The 15,815-nt window shown below is 37.3% G+C and overlaps 1 protein-coding gene across 10 annotated transcripts in view; it reads right to left on the bottom strand.

Moving 5' to 3' along the window:
- HERC1 (HECT and RLD domain containing E3 ubiquitin protein ligase family member 1) overlaps positions 1-15,815 on the bottom strand; it is a 174,669-nt gene that overhangs the window by 82,333 nt on the left and 76,521 nt on the right. For all 10 annotated transcript variants that reach the window (XM_032480983.1, XM_032480982.1, XM_032480981.1 and 7 more), the window contains 5 exons: positions 12,954-13,068; positions 12,745-12,865; positions 8,142-8,313; positions 5,496-5,808; positions 4,927-5,047 (listed from right to left, as the gene is read on the bottom strand). In XM_032480983.1, coding sequence (XP_032336874.1) covers positions 4,927-5,047; positions 5,496-5,808; positions 8,142-8,313; positions 12,745-12,865; positions 12,954-13,068 — 842 coding nt within the window. The remainder of the gene's footprint in view (positions 1-4,926; positions 5,048-5,495; positions 5,809-8,141; positions 8,314-12,744; positions 12,866-12,953; positions 13,069-15,815) is intronic.

The following is a 15,815-nucleotide window of genomic DNA, read 5'->3' as shown; positions in this document are numbered from 1 at the left end:
AACAGAAAAATAACACAGTCCTAAGCCTTCTGGTAGTATTTTTAAATATTTTAAAATGTTGTTTAAAAACTTGTTAAAATAAAGAAATCTCAAATGGTGAAATTGCAGACAGCTAATAAAACAGTGAAGGCTTTCAGGAAGAAAGAAAATACATTTTTGTGTGTGTGTGTGATGGGGAGGCACTGCCGACAACTGTCTACCCTCTCATGCGTGCAGCCAACCATATGCAAACCATATGACAAACTTATGCACAGACTTGACATTATGGTCTTTGACATTTCAGCTATCCTCCGTCACACAATAAAAAAGGCGGTGGCAAAGAAGAAAGGCTGCAGAAGTGATCCATTTAGGAAATGTCATTTAGAAAATCTTCCTGGTAACACATATTGACACAATCATGGATAAACACATTTTATCTCACAGACACACACACACCCAGAAATAAGTATGTTCTCAGGCCATTTGTTGCTAGACAAAACACCAAACAGTTGTCATGACAGCTACTGAAGACATCACCATGTCATGCACTGTAACATTTGTATCACACAGTACGTTTGCCATGAGGGCCCATGGAAGAAATTTATCTCAGGCTTAGGAACCAGAAATATCAGAGTTTCTCTGGAAAACCTAGACTTTTTTTCATCTTTTAGACACTATGAACCATGTAACTCATGTGTTTCCTATTCGGTGGCCCATCTCTAGTGGAACATCACAGGGTAAGTGTAGAGGTGTACAAAGCTTACTAAGGGCTTTATTTTCCTCTCTGAACTTCTTTTAGCCATAATTCATTCACCTAATTTATACTTTTATAAGTAGTATTAATTTTTTCTATGCTAAATCAAATTCTTTCTGAAAGACAGGAGTATGGAAATGAGGGAGGTGGATTAGGAGATAGTGTACTAAGAAATGCTGATAAGTATGACAACTGTATTAAACAGTTAAACTTGGGTTTAACTGTGTAACTGTTTACTGAGGTTTCTCTGTTTACTAAGACAGTAAAGTAGATAATACATCACATAATACTCTTTACGAAAGAAGGTTAAGACACAGATTTAGCATTAAACTGGTTGACTTCAGTTATTTTAAGAACACTTCATTCACTAATAATTCAGCATTACTAGATATCTAAGATATGAATGGTAATCCTAGATAACCTCGGGCAAAAGGGTAACATATTTCAGATGGAAAAACCCAACTGCCCCCACTGCTTGCTCCTCTTCCTCTATTACCAGGCTCTCTGAAGCTGAAGGCTCAGCACAGGTTACCATCATCTACAATGGAATCTGCTCTCTCTAGTTCTTGAATTTTCCACCTTTTATGACACTATCTTTCTAAATATTTCATAAGGAAACATGATCAAGAATCTATCTTCTTCAAAAATCTGCTTATTAACCATTTAAAAGTTCTACAGAAACTAAACCTGGCAATTAAATCTAAGTTCAGCCCACATCCATTTATCCGTCTTCCCATTATGTTTTAAAAACATTGCTTTCAACATGTTTTAAACTGTATCACCAAACTTGTTCTTCACAACAACCCAGTGAGGCAAGTATAAGAGGTAACGTCATTCCCCATTTCAAAGATAAAGAATCTGGGGCTCAGGAAGATTAAGTGCCTTGTCCCAGGTCAAAATCAAGAGAGTCTATAGTGACTGACTCAGATTTCATTGTTTGTTTCCGAAAACTATGCCACTTTAATACATTTATCTTCATCTTTTATCTTTTCATTTCAGTTGAAATGAATTATCAATCACTTACAATACACAAAGCACAATGTAGGAGATACGAGGGGCATTAAAAAAAAATTCCCTAGACATCCTAAGAGGTCTACTGGACAGAAATACTAATAATACATAAATAAGTCCAACATGAGACAAACTATTAGTGGTTTATTAAAGGCACTAACAAACTGCCACGGAAATAAGAGTCACTGTCATGTGAATGAAAAATACTGCCTGCCATATCAGTAAACAAAGGACGCTGCAGCCATCAAGTCATTAGCCACTATCACTGCCCCAATAGTGAGCTGGAGGGAACTCAAGATGGAGCCAAGCAGCAGTACCCCTAACAGTGCACCCTGAGGGAACTGAGGATGGGCAAAAACAGGGTACAGAGCATAGATAGCTAGGGGCATGCCAAAGGCATGATACCAAGGAGCCCAGACTTTTGTGTCTTACCATACATAGAAGAGCATTAAATTCATTAAATTGAGATGTCTGGTTTTCTTTAATTAATAGTAATCCTTTGATGTTCCAACTACCTGGTCTTTGTTGCAGAAACTCCAGTATATCTTGGTTTCTCCCCTGCCTCTTCAGAAAGGTCTCTCAAGCTATCTGAGAGGCTGTATCTTGGGCTGAAACCCTCAGAAATGCCCACTGAATAAAATACAGCTCTCAACGTTTAGGTTGTGCAATTTTTTAAGTCTGCAGTCAGTAATCTTAGGAAAGTTTTCGCATGAGTTGACATTTTAACCAGTCCTTAAGAGAGAGGCAGAACTTCAACAACAAAACCCATAAGATGGACATTTAAGGCAAATGATGCTTGAGCAGAGGCTCAACAGATATGTTTGGGGTCTGGAAGACAGACTACTATGGCAAAAATGCAGACTACTGCAGGGGAAAACTTCAAAAGCAGGCAGGCAATGTTTTCCAGAATCTGATTTCTAGGTAGGCAGTGCAGAGTCTCTGAGTTTTTTTAAGTGGGAAGGTGGCATGACTAGCGGGTGTTTTGGTGGTGTTCTTCTTGTTTGTGTTTTTAAGAGCTCTGGCTCTGGGCGCAGCCCTGAAGGAGAAAGACTGGAAAAAGGAGGGAGATCAGTTTGAAAACTACCAGTCCAGGCAAAGGTATCAAGGGTCTGAATTAAACAGTAGAAAGAACAAACAGGCACAGAAATTTCACCAAAATAGATCAGACAGACACTCATTTGTTACAAAAAAAAAAAAAATTAATGGCTGCCTACTGTGTGCCATGCACTGTAGATGCTTGGGATACAATAGTGGGTAAAACAGCAAAAAATTTCTGTCCTTGGGGAGCTTATATTCTGGTGTAGGTTAACAGAAACTGATAAATATAGTAAATAAATAATGTTATGTGCTGTGGGGGGAAAAAAAGCACAAAGCAAGGCAAGGTGGAGAGGGAGTGAACACCTGGAGAGGAGGGCAAACTGCAATTTTAAATGGAGTGGTCAGGGTAGGAGTCACTGAAAAAGTAACATCAAGACCTGCAGTGAGAGAGTTTGCCTGCAGACAATAGTATCCCAGTCAGAAGAAACAGCCACGTAAAGGCCCCATGGGGAAGCTGTGTGGTATGTTCATGGAAGAGCCAAGGGGTCATTGTGGCAGAAAGAGAGTAGCAGCAGGGAGATCAGAGAGGAGTGAGACCAGGACACATGCAGTCCTACGGGCCCTGGAAAGACTGAGGCTTCTACTTTGAGGGAGAGTACAGTCATTGGCGGCTTTGAGTAGAGAACTGACATGATCTGCTATAAAATTAGCAAAGGGTTGGGAGACTGGGTAATGAGACTGACCAACTTGGAAAAATAAATGGACAGAGAGGAATCTCGGTAGACTACAAGACTGGGAACGTGAACTGTGAGCAAAGAGATACTAGTGGGAATGAAGAATGAAAGGAGGAAGAACAAACAAAAACACAATGAAACCTGCTTGAAAACACTGTTCTACTTTCCTTAGAGGAGGAACCTTTCATGCTTCCTTTAAACTTCTTTTTAACAATAGCTTTAGGTTTATGTAGCACTTTACACTCTCAAAAATATTTTCATGTCCATTTTCTCAATTCACACAAGAGGAATTTCAGAGCTAAAATGGATCTTATCGATCATTCAGTCCACAAAGACCTGAGTTTCTGTTTGAGCTGTCATGTGACATGACCAAGGTCTCAAAGCTCTTCAGCAGTAGAAGCCAAGTCTAACACATTACCACAGGCACAACAATCCTCATATCACACCATGGGACACTAAGTCTTCATATCACACCATGGGATATATCACACTAACGCCCAGAGAGGTCAAGTAGCACATACAGATTCACACATAAGGCAGAGAAACAGCCAAAATGAAAATTCAGCTATCAATCCCAAGTCCAACACTATTCGCATAGAAGCAGTCTCTTGGACAGTTTCCATTTTATAACTTATTTTACCCATCACACTACAGCACCCCTTACTTCCTACTTCTTGTATAAATCAGCATCTCATTTATTTGACTTTTACCTTAAATGCCTGCAGTCCAAGTCCTGAGGCTTTTTTGACAGGTAACTGAGAGTTACTGAAAGATTTTAAGTAAAGGAGATATAAACAGATTTGTATTTTCGATATATTATTCTAGTGAAATGCTGAAGGTAGGCACAAGACAGATGGGGCAACCAGTCTGGAGGCTTCTGTACTAGACCAGGCAAAAGAGAAGGAAAGTTTGAAAAAGAGCAATGGAAGGAGGGATGGAGAGGACATATGAGAAAGATATTAAGAGTAAAATTTTTAAGATTTGACTAATTGGACTGTGAGAGTGAGGTTTCAGGGACCAGGAATTAAGAAAAAGTAGTTAAGGACAAACCCAGGTTTCCAGCTGGGTAGTTAATAGTAGCACTTACTAAGATAGGGAATATGAGAAAAGAGGTTTGGGAGAAAGATGAGTTTATTTTTGGATAGGTTAAGATGGTGGTCACCTGACACGTTCAGGCAGAATGTTCATCAAGGAGTCAGATAGATGAATTTGGAGTCTAGGAAGAAATCAGAACTAAAGATAGAAATCTGAGAGTCATTAACATACAAATGATAAATGTCTATGCAACAGAGTTACCTCATTTTAAAAAAATTTTTGTATGTCTAAAACAAATGTGCATTACTTACTCTAATCAAAGCCTTGTGTATCTATAAAAAAAAATACTTCTTTACTGAATCTAGGTATACCTACCAGTGCGTAACCCTCTTCATCTGATTCAGGCTGAGACAAATCAGATTCACTCCTCGATTTGATCAGTCTATAATTTGGACTTGCGTGGACTAGCCGGCTCTCTGCAGTAAGACTTTCACTCCTGTCTCACATGCACAAAGAAAAGTTTTTCGATTTGGGACTGTTAGTGAACATAAAATTGAATGGAACTAGCAGCAGAGATAAAACACACAGTGAGGAGTAATTATGTTTGTTGCTGGAAAATCCTGACTCTTAGGTCTAAGCACCAAGTCCTTATCAATTACATCAGAAAAACTTCCATGCCACTAAATCACAGAGATATGCAAATAACTTCATATGTTTCTCAGCTACTGTTGTTTATATGTATGAAAAATTGTGCCTACTCATTAAATCAGAAATTTATATTCCAGACTGAATTAGTATCACTCTTCACATTACTTTAAATTCATCCATATCAATTTATATTTCCTCCTCCATGTCTGTTAATTTCAGAATACCATAAATTTTGAGAATTAACCATTTCAACGCATAGGAGGAGAGAAGTGTTTTAAGACTCTAGTCAGTCCCACCTGGTCATAAGTGCACCTCCTTCAGAGGCACTTGTGGAAGGCTGCTGCAACTGTCCTTCTTCCCTTCGCCTCTGAAGCTCATCGATCACAGGACTTACTCCTAATATTAACAGGGCACATCGATGGATCACGGAGTTGCAGGCAGCAGTGTACACATCCTGACCCTCGGGAAGGTCTGTGCTGACCCTTCGCTCTTGCTGAGACTGAGGAGGTTGATCGTCAGCTCGAGCCCCAGACCCTGCCCCACTGTTCATTCTATCTCGATCTCGGCTACGAGCTACTTCACGGGCTGAGAGGAAACACTGAAAGATTTCTGTAACATGCAACACAAAAACAAGGTCTTAACACATGGGGAGAGAAGAGCAAAGAAAATAACAATAAAAATAGTCAAAAAGTTTGGACCAAAAACTTATCGAAAGAGGGAAAAATTACTTTTAGGCATTAAATACAGCGTAGTAACTAAATTCAAATTATATAAAAAATACATGTATATTATTAAACTTTTCATAAAAATTACAATAGGAAATACTCATACCTTTATAGAATTTAGATTTGGTTAATTCTATTTGTGCTTTTATGAGTTAAATCAGTGGTTTTCTAAGTGTGGTCCCAGAACAGCAGCACCAACATTATCTGGGCGCTCGTTAGAAATTAAAATTGTTGGGCCCACCCCAGACCTTCAGAATCAGAAGCTCTAGGCTTGGAGGTTGCAATCTGTGTTGGAGCCAGTCCTCCAGCTGATTATGAAGGCCGCTGAAGTTTGAGAAGCACTGGGTTAAATAAAAATAACTAGGCACCTATTTCTGAAATGTTCATGACCTTGGTTTGAAAACTGTCAGGTTTCAAAATAAACAGACAAAATTTAAGTTGTATTAGTTATAATGAAAAGTCCCCTTTCCCTTCCAAAGTCCATATAATCCCTAACACTTCCACTTTGTGGTATTCTGAACACATTAAAAAATAAGCACAACCATTAAAAGTCTTTGCTGGCACACAATCTGGTTATGATATATGGTCAAGATTGCCTCCAGAGTCAAATGGCAATCACCAGGAATGTCCAATGCCAGCCCTTCCCAGTTCACAAGTCAGTGGGTTTAACAAGGTTCTGATGCAGGGGTAGCTATTTCACAATATGAAAATAATTTTTTGCTCAAATTTGGAGTGAAGATGGTATTCTTAATGGGAACTCAGGCAAGTAAGTTAGTAAAATACTAGATTCATCTGTCAATATGGAAGAATAATCTTTAAAAAAGGATGTGTATATTTCAAACTATTATTATTACAATATACTCATTTTGTTGTTGAAAGACCCTTATTTCTATGAAAAATCAAAGCAACAAATCCAGAGTCCAGAGCTGGAAATCAGTCAAAGTAATCAAGAGAATGACTACTGGAATTTGGGGCAGACCTGGTTCTAATTCCAGCTGCTACTAACTCTGGCCCTAGGCACAGGAGTTAAGGAGGTTTGTCTCCTTAAACCTCAGTTTGTTCACCTTTAGAATAGGGTAATACTAAAATCATCTCATAAGACTGAGAGGATTCTATATAAAGCATTTGACACAGTGCCCAGCATAAAAAACAGTACTCAAAAGTGCTAACTAGGTTTAAAGATTATTACTCCCCAGGTAACTATTGTAATTCATTTTTCTATAATTGAAGGTTATATTTTGTTACTGTGTTTCCCCTTTGGTCTTTGCTTTCAGGAATTTCTAAACTAAGTCTTAAGCTCATCTGCAAAAGTTCCCTCAGCCTAGGTTTTAAAAATATAATTATTCTCTCCCTCTTCATCTCCAATTCCCTTTTCTCCATTTGGACCTTGTCTCTTTCCTCTTGTTCTAATGGGTTTTGGTCTTGTTTTGAGCCACCTGAAAATCATTTTTAGAAGTATGCAGAACACAAATAAGTTAAATAAGTCAATAATAAGTAAGTGTCAAATTGATCGAAATACACAGACAATCCCAATATCAAATGCATAGCTGGCCATAATGTTTTAGGCTACAAAGTGAATATACATTTTAACTTGAAATCACTCAAAAGATACTAACGAATGTTTAAAAGCTTTGATATTTCTCTTTAAACATCTGAATGATTACATTTAAAAACTATCTGTAGCCTTGGAATATAAAAATAGGAAAAATGTTGTTCACTTAGCCAATAATATTCTTGTTCCCTACTGAAAACAGCAGTGCAGTCAGTTATTGGGTGAAATTTATCATTTTAAAAGTTCTACATATGGAAAGTAATTGGGCTCCCCTAACAGGCATAGAAAGGGCTCTCTTCCTCACCACCCAGGGGGCAGCCAGGCCAGTGGACAACTTGGTACCCTCCAGGGAACGTACTTTGAATGACCCTATCCAATGAACCACGGGCATCATTTCATGAATGAGACTCAGTGCAAGAGGCACTGTTTCCAAAAGCCTGCTTCCAGAGCTTTTCAGCCCAAAACATGCAACCCAATAGCTTCAGAATGGAACTAGCACAGTTTTAAGAGCTGAAATGTTAGCTAATGTAAGTTCAGATCACCACAGAACATCAGATCCTTTCAGAAAAACTGTAAAGAAACGTTTGCCTTTCTTTTCTCCAGTCATCTGCGCTACCAAAAAGAGTGCCATGTGTGTATCTGTAAAGTAGGATGGGTGTACTCACTGCCAGCTGTCATCACTTCGTGCTCCCGCTCTTCCTCCTCATCCTCCGGCTCCGGGTGCCCCTCTTCCCGTTCTCGTTCAGCCTGTTCTTCCATTTCAGCTTCCTCATCAATGGTCCGGGTAAATGAATGCTCCTGAGGCTCAACATCTGCAGAGTCTTGATTTTCTGAGATCTTAAACAAACGATCAGAGCTACACTAAATATATTTTTCTAAAATTCTGAAAAACTCCATTAAGACCTTGATTTCTATCATGGAAAATAATGCTAACAATAATAACACATGAATTTTACTACAAAAACCCAAAAGATACACTGGATAAATTTGTAAAGATTAGAAAGAATGTATGCACACAAAATACACTACAGAGACACCCAACTATGCTCTCTTCCTCAGTATTTTGATTAAAATGTCACACTATAAATTGATTCATATATATTGCTATTCAGCTATAAACTCCTAACCAGAGCTACAACTTAAAATGAATTGAGTATGACACCAAGTATAAAAGGTAATTAAAGAACATGAAATTTGATTCCAGTTAGCCACTTCAAGTTGTGTGTGTTGTTATTACTCTGTATGACAGATTTAATGCAATCCCTATCGAATTACCCAGGACATATTTCACAAAACTAGAACAAATCATAATAAAATTTATATGGAACCACAAAAGACCTAGAATTGCCGAAGTATTACTGAAGAAAAAGAAAGAGGCTGAAGGAATAATTCTCCCAGACTTCAGACAATACTACAGTGTGGGAGCACAAACTTGGGTTAACAAACTTTGATATTGTAATAATTGCTTTTACCAAATCATATTCTCACCTTTATGTATTTTCACCTTTATGTAAATACATAAAAAATGTATAATCAAAACCAATGCTTTCTATATTTGTCATTATACTGCTAATACAAAGTAAAACGTCTAAAAGCAAAAAAGACTGAACTCTCAATACCAGTCACCACTTTATCAATGGAACTTAGCTTAGTTGCCTTGAAGCTGCTTTGCCTGCAGAAAACTGCTACAAACTGTCTCTTTGCCATAAAAAGCAGAGACATGCTTTGCTCGCTTTGCTTAGCTAGAGGTCATAGATTCAGGGCTGCTTGTGCTTATGGAAAACCATAATTCATCCCTTGCCCTAACCGGCAGGACATGCTTTGCTTATCAGGCGTAGGTGGATAGTGTAGGCTGCTCTTGCTCACAGAAAACTGTGACTTAGCCCTTAGCTGGGAATAGGTGGGCTGCTTCACATGCTTAGATGATTTTTGATCATAGTGTGGAGACTCTGTGGTGGTCTGGGTTTTCGTTATCAGTTATTCAGAACACTGTAACCTTGCTCATGATTGTTTGAGGCTAAAAATAATTGCTTGTACTATCAATATTGTAACCTTCTAAGTATAAATCAAGATTATAATGTTTCTATTTTTCATGAACTGAAACTGCTGACCTGCATCCCTGCACGTATACCACGCCCTTTATTCCTATGATGTATTTCACTTTGATTCTTTTGTTTGACTATTCTCAATAAATACAAGAGCTTTGGAGGAGCTCGGGGAGTTGGTCTCCAGCTCCCTCTCACTCTCTTGACTTCATAAAGTCTTGAGTAATTTCGTTCTTGCACGGTGGGACTTTTGCTGGACAAAACCCACGATGATCAGAACCCACACTAAAGAGCTACAGTAATCAAGACAGCATGGTATTGATACAAAAACAGACATATGGACCAACGGAACAGAATAGAGAACCCAGAAATGAACCCACAAACTTTTGGTCAACTAATCTTCGATAAAGGAGGCAAGAATATACAATGGAATAAAGACAGTCTTTTCAGCAAATGGTGTTGGAAAAACTGGACAGCAGCATGTAAATCAATGAAGCTAGAACACTCTCTTACACCATACACAAAAATAAACTCAAAATGCCTCAAAGACTTAAACATAAGACAAGATACAATAAACCTCCTAGAAGAAAATATAGGCAAAACATTATCTCACATACATCTCAAAAATGTTCTCCTGGGGCAGTCTATCCAAGCAATAGAAATAAAAGCAAGAATAAACAAATGGGACCTAATTAAACTTTCAAGCTTCTACACAGCAAAGGAAACCATAAGTAAAACAAAACGACAACCTACGGAATGGGAGAAAATTTTTTCAAACGATGAAACTGACAAAGGCTTGATCTCCAGAATATATAAGCAGCTCATACGACATAATAAGAAAAAAAAAAAAGCAAACAACCCAATCCAAAAATGGGCAGAAGACCTAAACAAGCAATTCTCCGAGGAAGAAATACAAATGAGCAATAGGCACATGAAAAAACACTCAATATCACTAATTATCCCAGAAATGCAAATCAAAACTACAATGAGGTAGGTATCACCTCACACCAGCCAGAATGGCCATCATTCAAAAGTCCACAAATGACAAATGCTGGAGAGGCTGTGGAGAAAAAGGGAACCCTCCTACACTGCTGGTGGGAATGCAAGTTGGTGCAGCCACTGTGAAAAACAGTATGGAGATTCCTCAAAAGACTAGGAATAGACTTACCATATGACCCAGGAATCCCACTCCTGGGCATATATCCAGAAGGAACCCTACTTCAAAAAGACACCTGCACCCCAATATTCATAGCAGCACTATTTACAATAGCCAAGACATGGAAACAGCCTAAATGTCCATCAATAGATGACTGGATAAAGAAGATGTGGTATATTTTACACAATGGAATACTATTCAGCCATAAAAACCAACAACATAACGCCATTTGCAGCAACATGGATGTTCCTGGAGAATGTCATTCTAAGTGAAGTAAGCCAGAAAGAGAAAGAAAAATACCATATGAGATCTCTCATATGTGGAATCTAAAAAAAATTTTTAAATGAACATAAATACAAAACTGAAACAGACTCAGACATAGAATACAAACTTGTGGTTGCCAAGGGGGCAGGGGGTGGGAAGGGACAGACTGGGATTTCAAAATTTGTAGATACTGACAGGCATATGCAGAATAGATAAGCAAGATTATACTGTATAGCACAGGGAAATATATACAAGATCTTGTGGTAGCTCACAGCAAAAAAAAATGTGACAATGAATACATGGATATTCATGTATATAACTGAAAAATTGTGCTCTACATGGTAATTTGACACACCATTGTAAAATGACTATAACTCAATAAAAAATGTTAAAAAAAAAAATAAATGTTTAAGAATTCTATTTTCAAGCAAAACAGCATTTTTTTATCTTTTGTGGTGAGAACATTTAAGTTCTACTCTCTTAGAATATTTCAATTATATAAACAGTATTGTCTTTAATTTTTTTCTTTACTTTGTTTGCTCCTGAAGAAACCAAAAATTAGAAATCTGGTAAGGACAATGTTAATTTTATTTCCCATGGTGGCTATGCTACCTAGCAGTCATCCAGAGAAAAGAGTCCTTACAACAGGTGCTAAGAGAGTCACAAATACCATAACAGTATATTATTTCTCCCACAAATTTCTTAATGATTTCCTAAGATGCATACTAAAAGTTATTTTGTTATTCGTGGCCGGATGGGGATACTAGGCAGTCAGACTCACACAATCTGTAAGTATTTATTGCCATAATGTGTGAGTTTCAAAAATTTGAGCCTCAACAAAATGGTAAATTAATACACTTCATGGACTTTCAAGGTCACTAACAAATAGCCAGATCCACAAATATTAAATCAGTGAAAGCCAAAAGAATACTATAATACAAATGTAGAGATAGTTTGGTTTTTAAAACCTAACGATCTAAATAATGGAGTGCAAAGCATCTCAAGCATGAAGTTTCAAAGCAAGCAGTTCCGAAGGTGATGTATCAGGCTATACTCATAATTACAGGATCATGTTATCAGAATTACCAAGCACTTTAGAAATCATCTCATTTTTGTTGCAAGAATTACTTCTGGAACATCCTTAATAGAAGTTCATAATCTTTATCTTTAGTGGTAGACAATTCTAATTATTAGAAAGCTTTTTTCCATATTTTCAGCTAACAATGATTCTCCATTCAGATGTTACCCTTTGGTCCTACCTGTGCCCTCTGGAATAACAAGGAACACATTTATTTCTCTCCTACATGGAAGCCCTTTAAGTATTTCTAAAGCAGCTATCATGCAGCTCCCCTTTGTTTTCCTTCTCTAAGCTAGACATTTTTGACACTTTTCAGTTTTTGTATAAGAAGATTTTCAGACCCTCACCAATCCAAAGTAGTTTGCTAATAACCCTTATAAGTTATAGCACTACAGATCAAATAAGATAATTCAAATGTGGTCTGATCAGAATAAAAAAAAGGAATAATATTTCATATGGTTTGGACAATTCAATTTGTTGTTATTTGTTCAGCCTAAGAATATACAAACTTTCTTAGCAGCCATATCATACTTGATAAATGTGGGGTTAAATAAACCCCCAGTCGCTTACTCATGCAATTTTTTCACTAGAAAAAGAACTATTTGACATTTATTGAACATCTGCAATAATTAAGGCACAATTTTTTTTCCCTCACACAAACCAATATGGTGGTGTATCTCACAACTTGCAGAAAAACATAGAAATTAACTGATTTCCAACTTTACCCATCTGTCTCTTGATGATGACCTGGTCTGAATAAGTTCAAGGTTCTTGCAAGCAAGCAAACGACTTCGAACTTTGTACACACAGCGGTACACTTCTGATAAGCTTTTACCAGGTTGATATCTAAATAAAGAACCAAAATAGAAAAGTTACCTAATTTCTAACATCATGAGAGCAAATATTTGTCTGAGGATAGTTTTAAGTTACTTGCCGGCTTTCTCCACATGCTTGACTGAGTAAATTTGTGTGTTTCAGAAGAGCTGCGAGAACAAATCTAGACACAGTGTCCAGGAGTGATTCATTACTTAAAGTTGCACTGTCCCAATCTGAAAATAAAAATGATGCACTGACATTTAACAGAAAACAGTTCAGAGGTAATTTTAATAGCTTTAGTAATCAAACACCTGAATTTTATCATTTTCCTAAGTAGTTATTTAACAAATGCACCTACTAGATCCTGCATACTGTGTTAGGGACACAGCAATGAACAAAACTGAGCCCCAGATCTTACATGGAACTTATATTCTAGTTGGGAGGTGGGGGTTAGGGGGAGACAATAAACAAAAACATTAATATGACAGATAATTGCTATGGAGAAAAATAAAGCAGGGTAAGGACAACAGGGAATACTGTACTATGAGGGTTTACTATTTTACATAGGCTGGTTTGGGAAGGTCTCTGAGAAGGCTACAGTTTAGCAGAGAGGTCCAGAGGCCCTGAGGTGAGTGCAAGGAGGCCAGTGTGACCAAAGCAAAGTGTGCATGTGCAGGAGCGGTGGGAGACAGTAGAAAGCTGTCTGGGGGCCAGATCACCTGAGGCCTTGCAGGCCATTGAAAGTCCTCTAGGTTCTACTCTGAGGGAAATGGGAAGGTCCATTAGAAAGCTTTGAACAGAGATATGGCATGATGTGATTTGTGCCCTAAAGGGCTCACTCTAACTGCCAAGTAGAGAACTTTCTACAAGGACAGCAACAGCAGAAGTAATTAGTGTAGTAATTCAGGTGAGCAATGATGGTAGCTCAGACCAAAGTAGTAGCAGTGGAGGTAGTGAGAAGTGATCAGACTCCATACGTATTTTGAAGGCAGAGCTGAAAGAATCTGTTGATGGGTCAGATGTGAAAATGAGAGAAGTCAAGGATGACAACAAACGTATTTAGAATGTGACTGGCATTTACTGAGAGAAGACCACAAGAAGAACACTCTGGGAGATAGGTATCTGGAATCAGCAGTGTGGTTCTGAACACTCTCTACTAGACATCCTAGTGGAGATATGGAGTAGACTAGTCAAGTATGTGCATGACTGGTATTTGAAGCCATAAAGTAGATACTGTGAATACTTGTATATTTCAGTGGGTAAGAAAGGAAACAACATTTGGACAGAGGTGAGTACATGCAACTGAAAATTCAAATCACAGCCTTAGGATGATGAGAACTAGTCAGCTGCTCTCTTTAGCTCCATGTTAATCAGCATACCAGCACTGTACTTTAAAAATGCAGCACATTCAGCAGATTTCAAGTGGGGATGGGAGGCTTATTTGTTTTCCCTACTCCCGAACGTCTGCTAGACTCTGTTACTTTGACAGATTTACCATGCTACTTAAAAACAAAACCAAACAAACAAAAAACACCCTTGGAAAATATTAAGCCCCATGTTAACTTTATTTATTCTTAATCCTTTCCTAAAACCCCTATTTTAAGAGATAAAAATGTTACAGCTTGGTTTTCCAGGCATTTCTGTAGGCCTAGATAAAAAAATAAATTCAGATTTACCATTTTTACTGGTGAAAAAATGAATATAAACATACCAGATTTTAAGAAAATCTTACAGCCCACAAAGAATCCTAAAATAACAGTACAAATTTCTGAACATTACATTCTTGAGAGATCATCTGTTTCAAGGGACTGCTTGCTATTCTGAGAACTGCTATGATTTAAAATCAAACAAGACTCCATTTCAAGAAGGCTAATATTCAATTTAAAAGCAAGCTAAAGTAACCTTTGCAGTGTTTCAAATTTAGCAGGTATTACCCTCCTATGCAATTTTTAAAGTAATGTGTCCTTTTACAACACCCTGATTAAAGTTATGGTCATTTCATTCGAAGCACTACTTATTGTTCCCACTATTCAGGTATAAAGCAAACAAAGCCATACAGTGAGTTTTTATTCATCTTATGTTTATATGTATTTTTTAAAAGTTCTCACTGCAATGTAATAAGTGACAATATTATTTAAAAGAAAATCTAACTGCACATTCCTAGAAAATGATACAAATATGAGAATATCAGAAAATTCAACTTAGAAAGTAAACTTTTTTTTCCTCCTCCATTATCATCCTTTTCTACCACTGGTGGGACTCAACACGATAGAATGAATACATGAATGAATGACAAATTGGATGAGATTAAACTTTCAAAGGTATCAGCTCACTGGTGTTTTCTTCTCATTTTTCTTACACAAAATGGAACTTTTTTTTACTATTTTTATCACAGAAGGAAGAAAACCCAAAGAAATAGAGATAAGATAAGAAAGTGTAACAGAGAAAGACAACTAGGTGTATGTGATTCTGAAAAATCCAGGTCTTTGTTAATAATGGAAAACATGGGTGCTAAAAAGAAACCAGGTATATCCTTTGAAAACTTGGACATAAAATTAATTTTAGTAATCAAATAATATTAGAAATTGAAATACCACTACATATCTGCAAAACACTTTACTACTGTACTTAATAGAACACCGTATTTCAAATTATATCTTCACCAGCACTCTAAAATGGGCAAGCATTGTACAGAGGAGGAAAATGACCAGGCCCAGAGCTCAGACTTCCATACACATCCCTTCTGTTCTTATACGAGGGCTTGCCAAGGGATTCATTAAACAGACTCTTCCACTAGATCCATTTACACTGTACAGAATCCTTCAGAAAAATGTTGCCTCTGGATTTATCTTTCATATAAACCTCAATTTTCCCACAGCGAATTTTCTTCAAGTGGGATACATGCATATAAAAAAATACACAGGGTATTTTCCACAAAGAGGAAAAAGAAACTTCTTTTAAAATGTTATCTGTAAAATTC

The sequence above is a fragment of the Camelus ferus genome, chromosome 6 (assembly GCF_009834535.1).
Source record: "Camelus ferus isolate YT-003-E chromosome 6, BCGSAC_Cfer_1.0, whole genome shotgun sequence".
Classification (NCBI taxonomy): domain Eukaryota; kingdom Metazoa; phylum Chordata; class Mammalia; order Artiodactyla; family Camelidae; genus Camelus; species Camelus ferus.
Note: the sequence above shows the minus strand (reverse complement) of the source record. Positions and strands in the feature narration are given on the sequence as shown.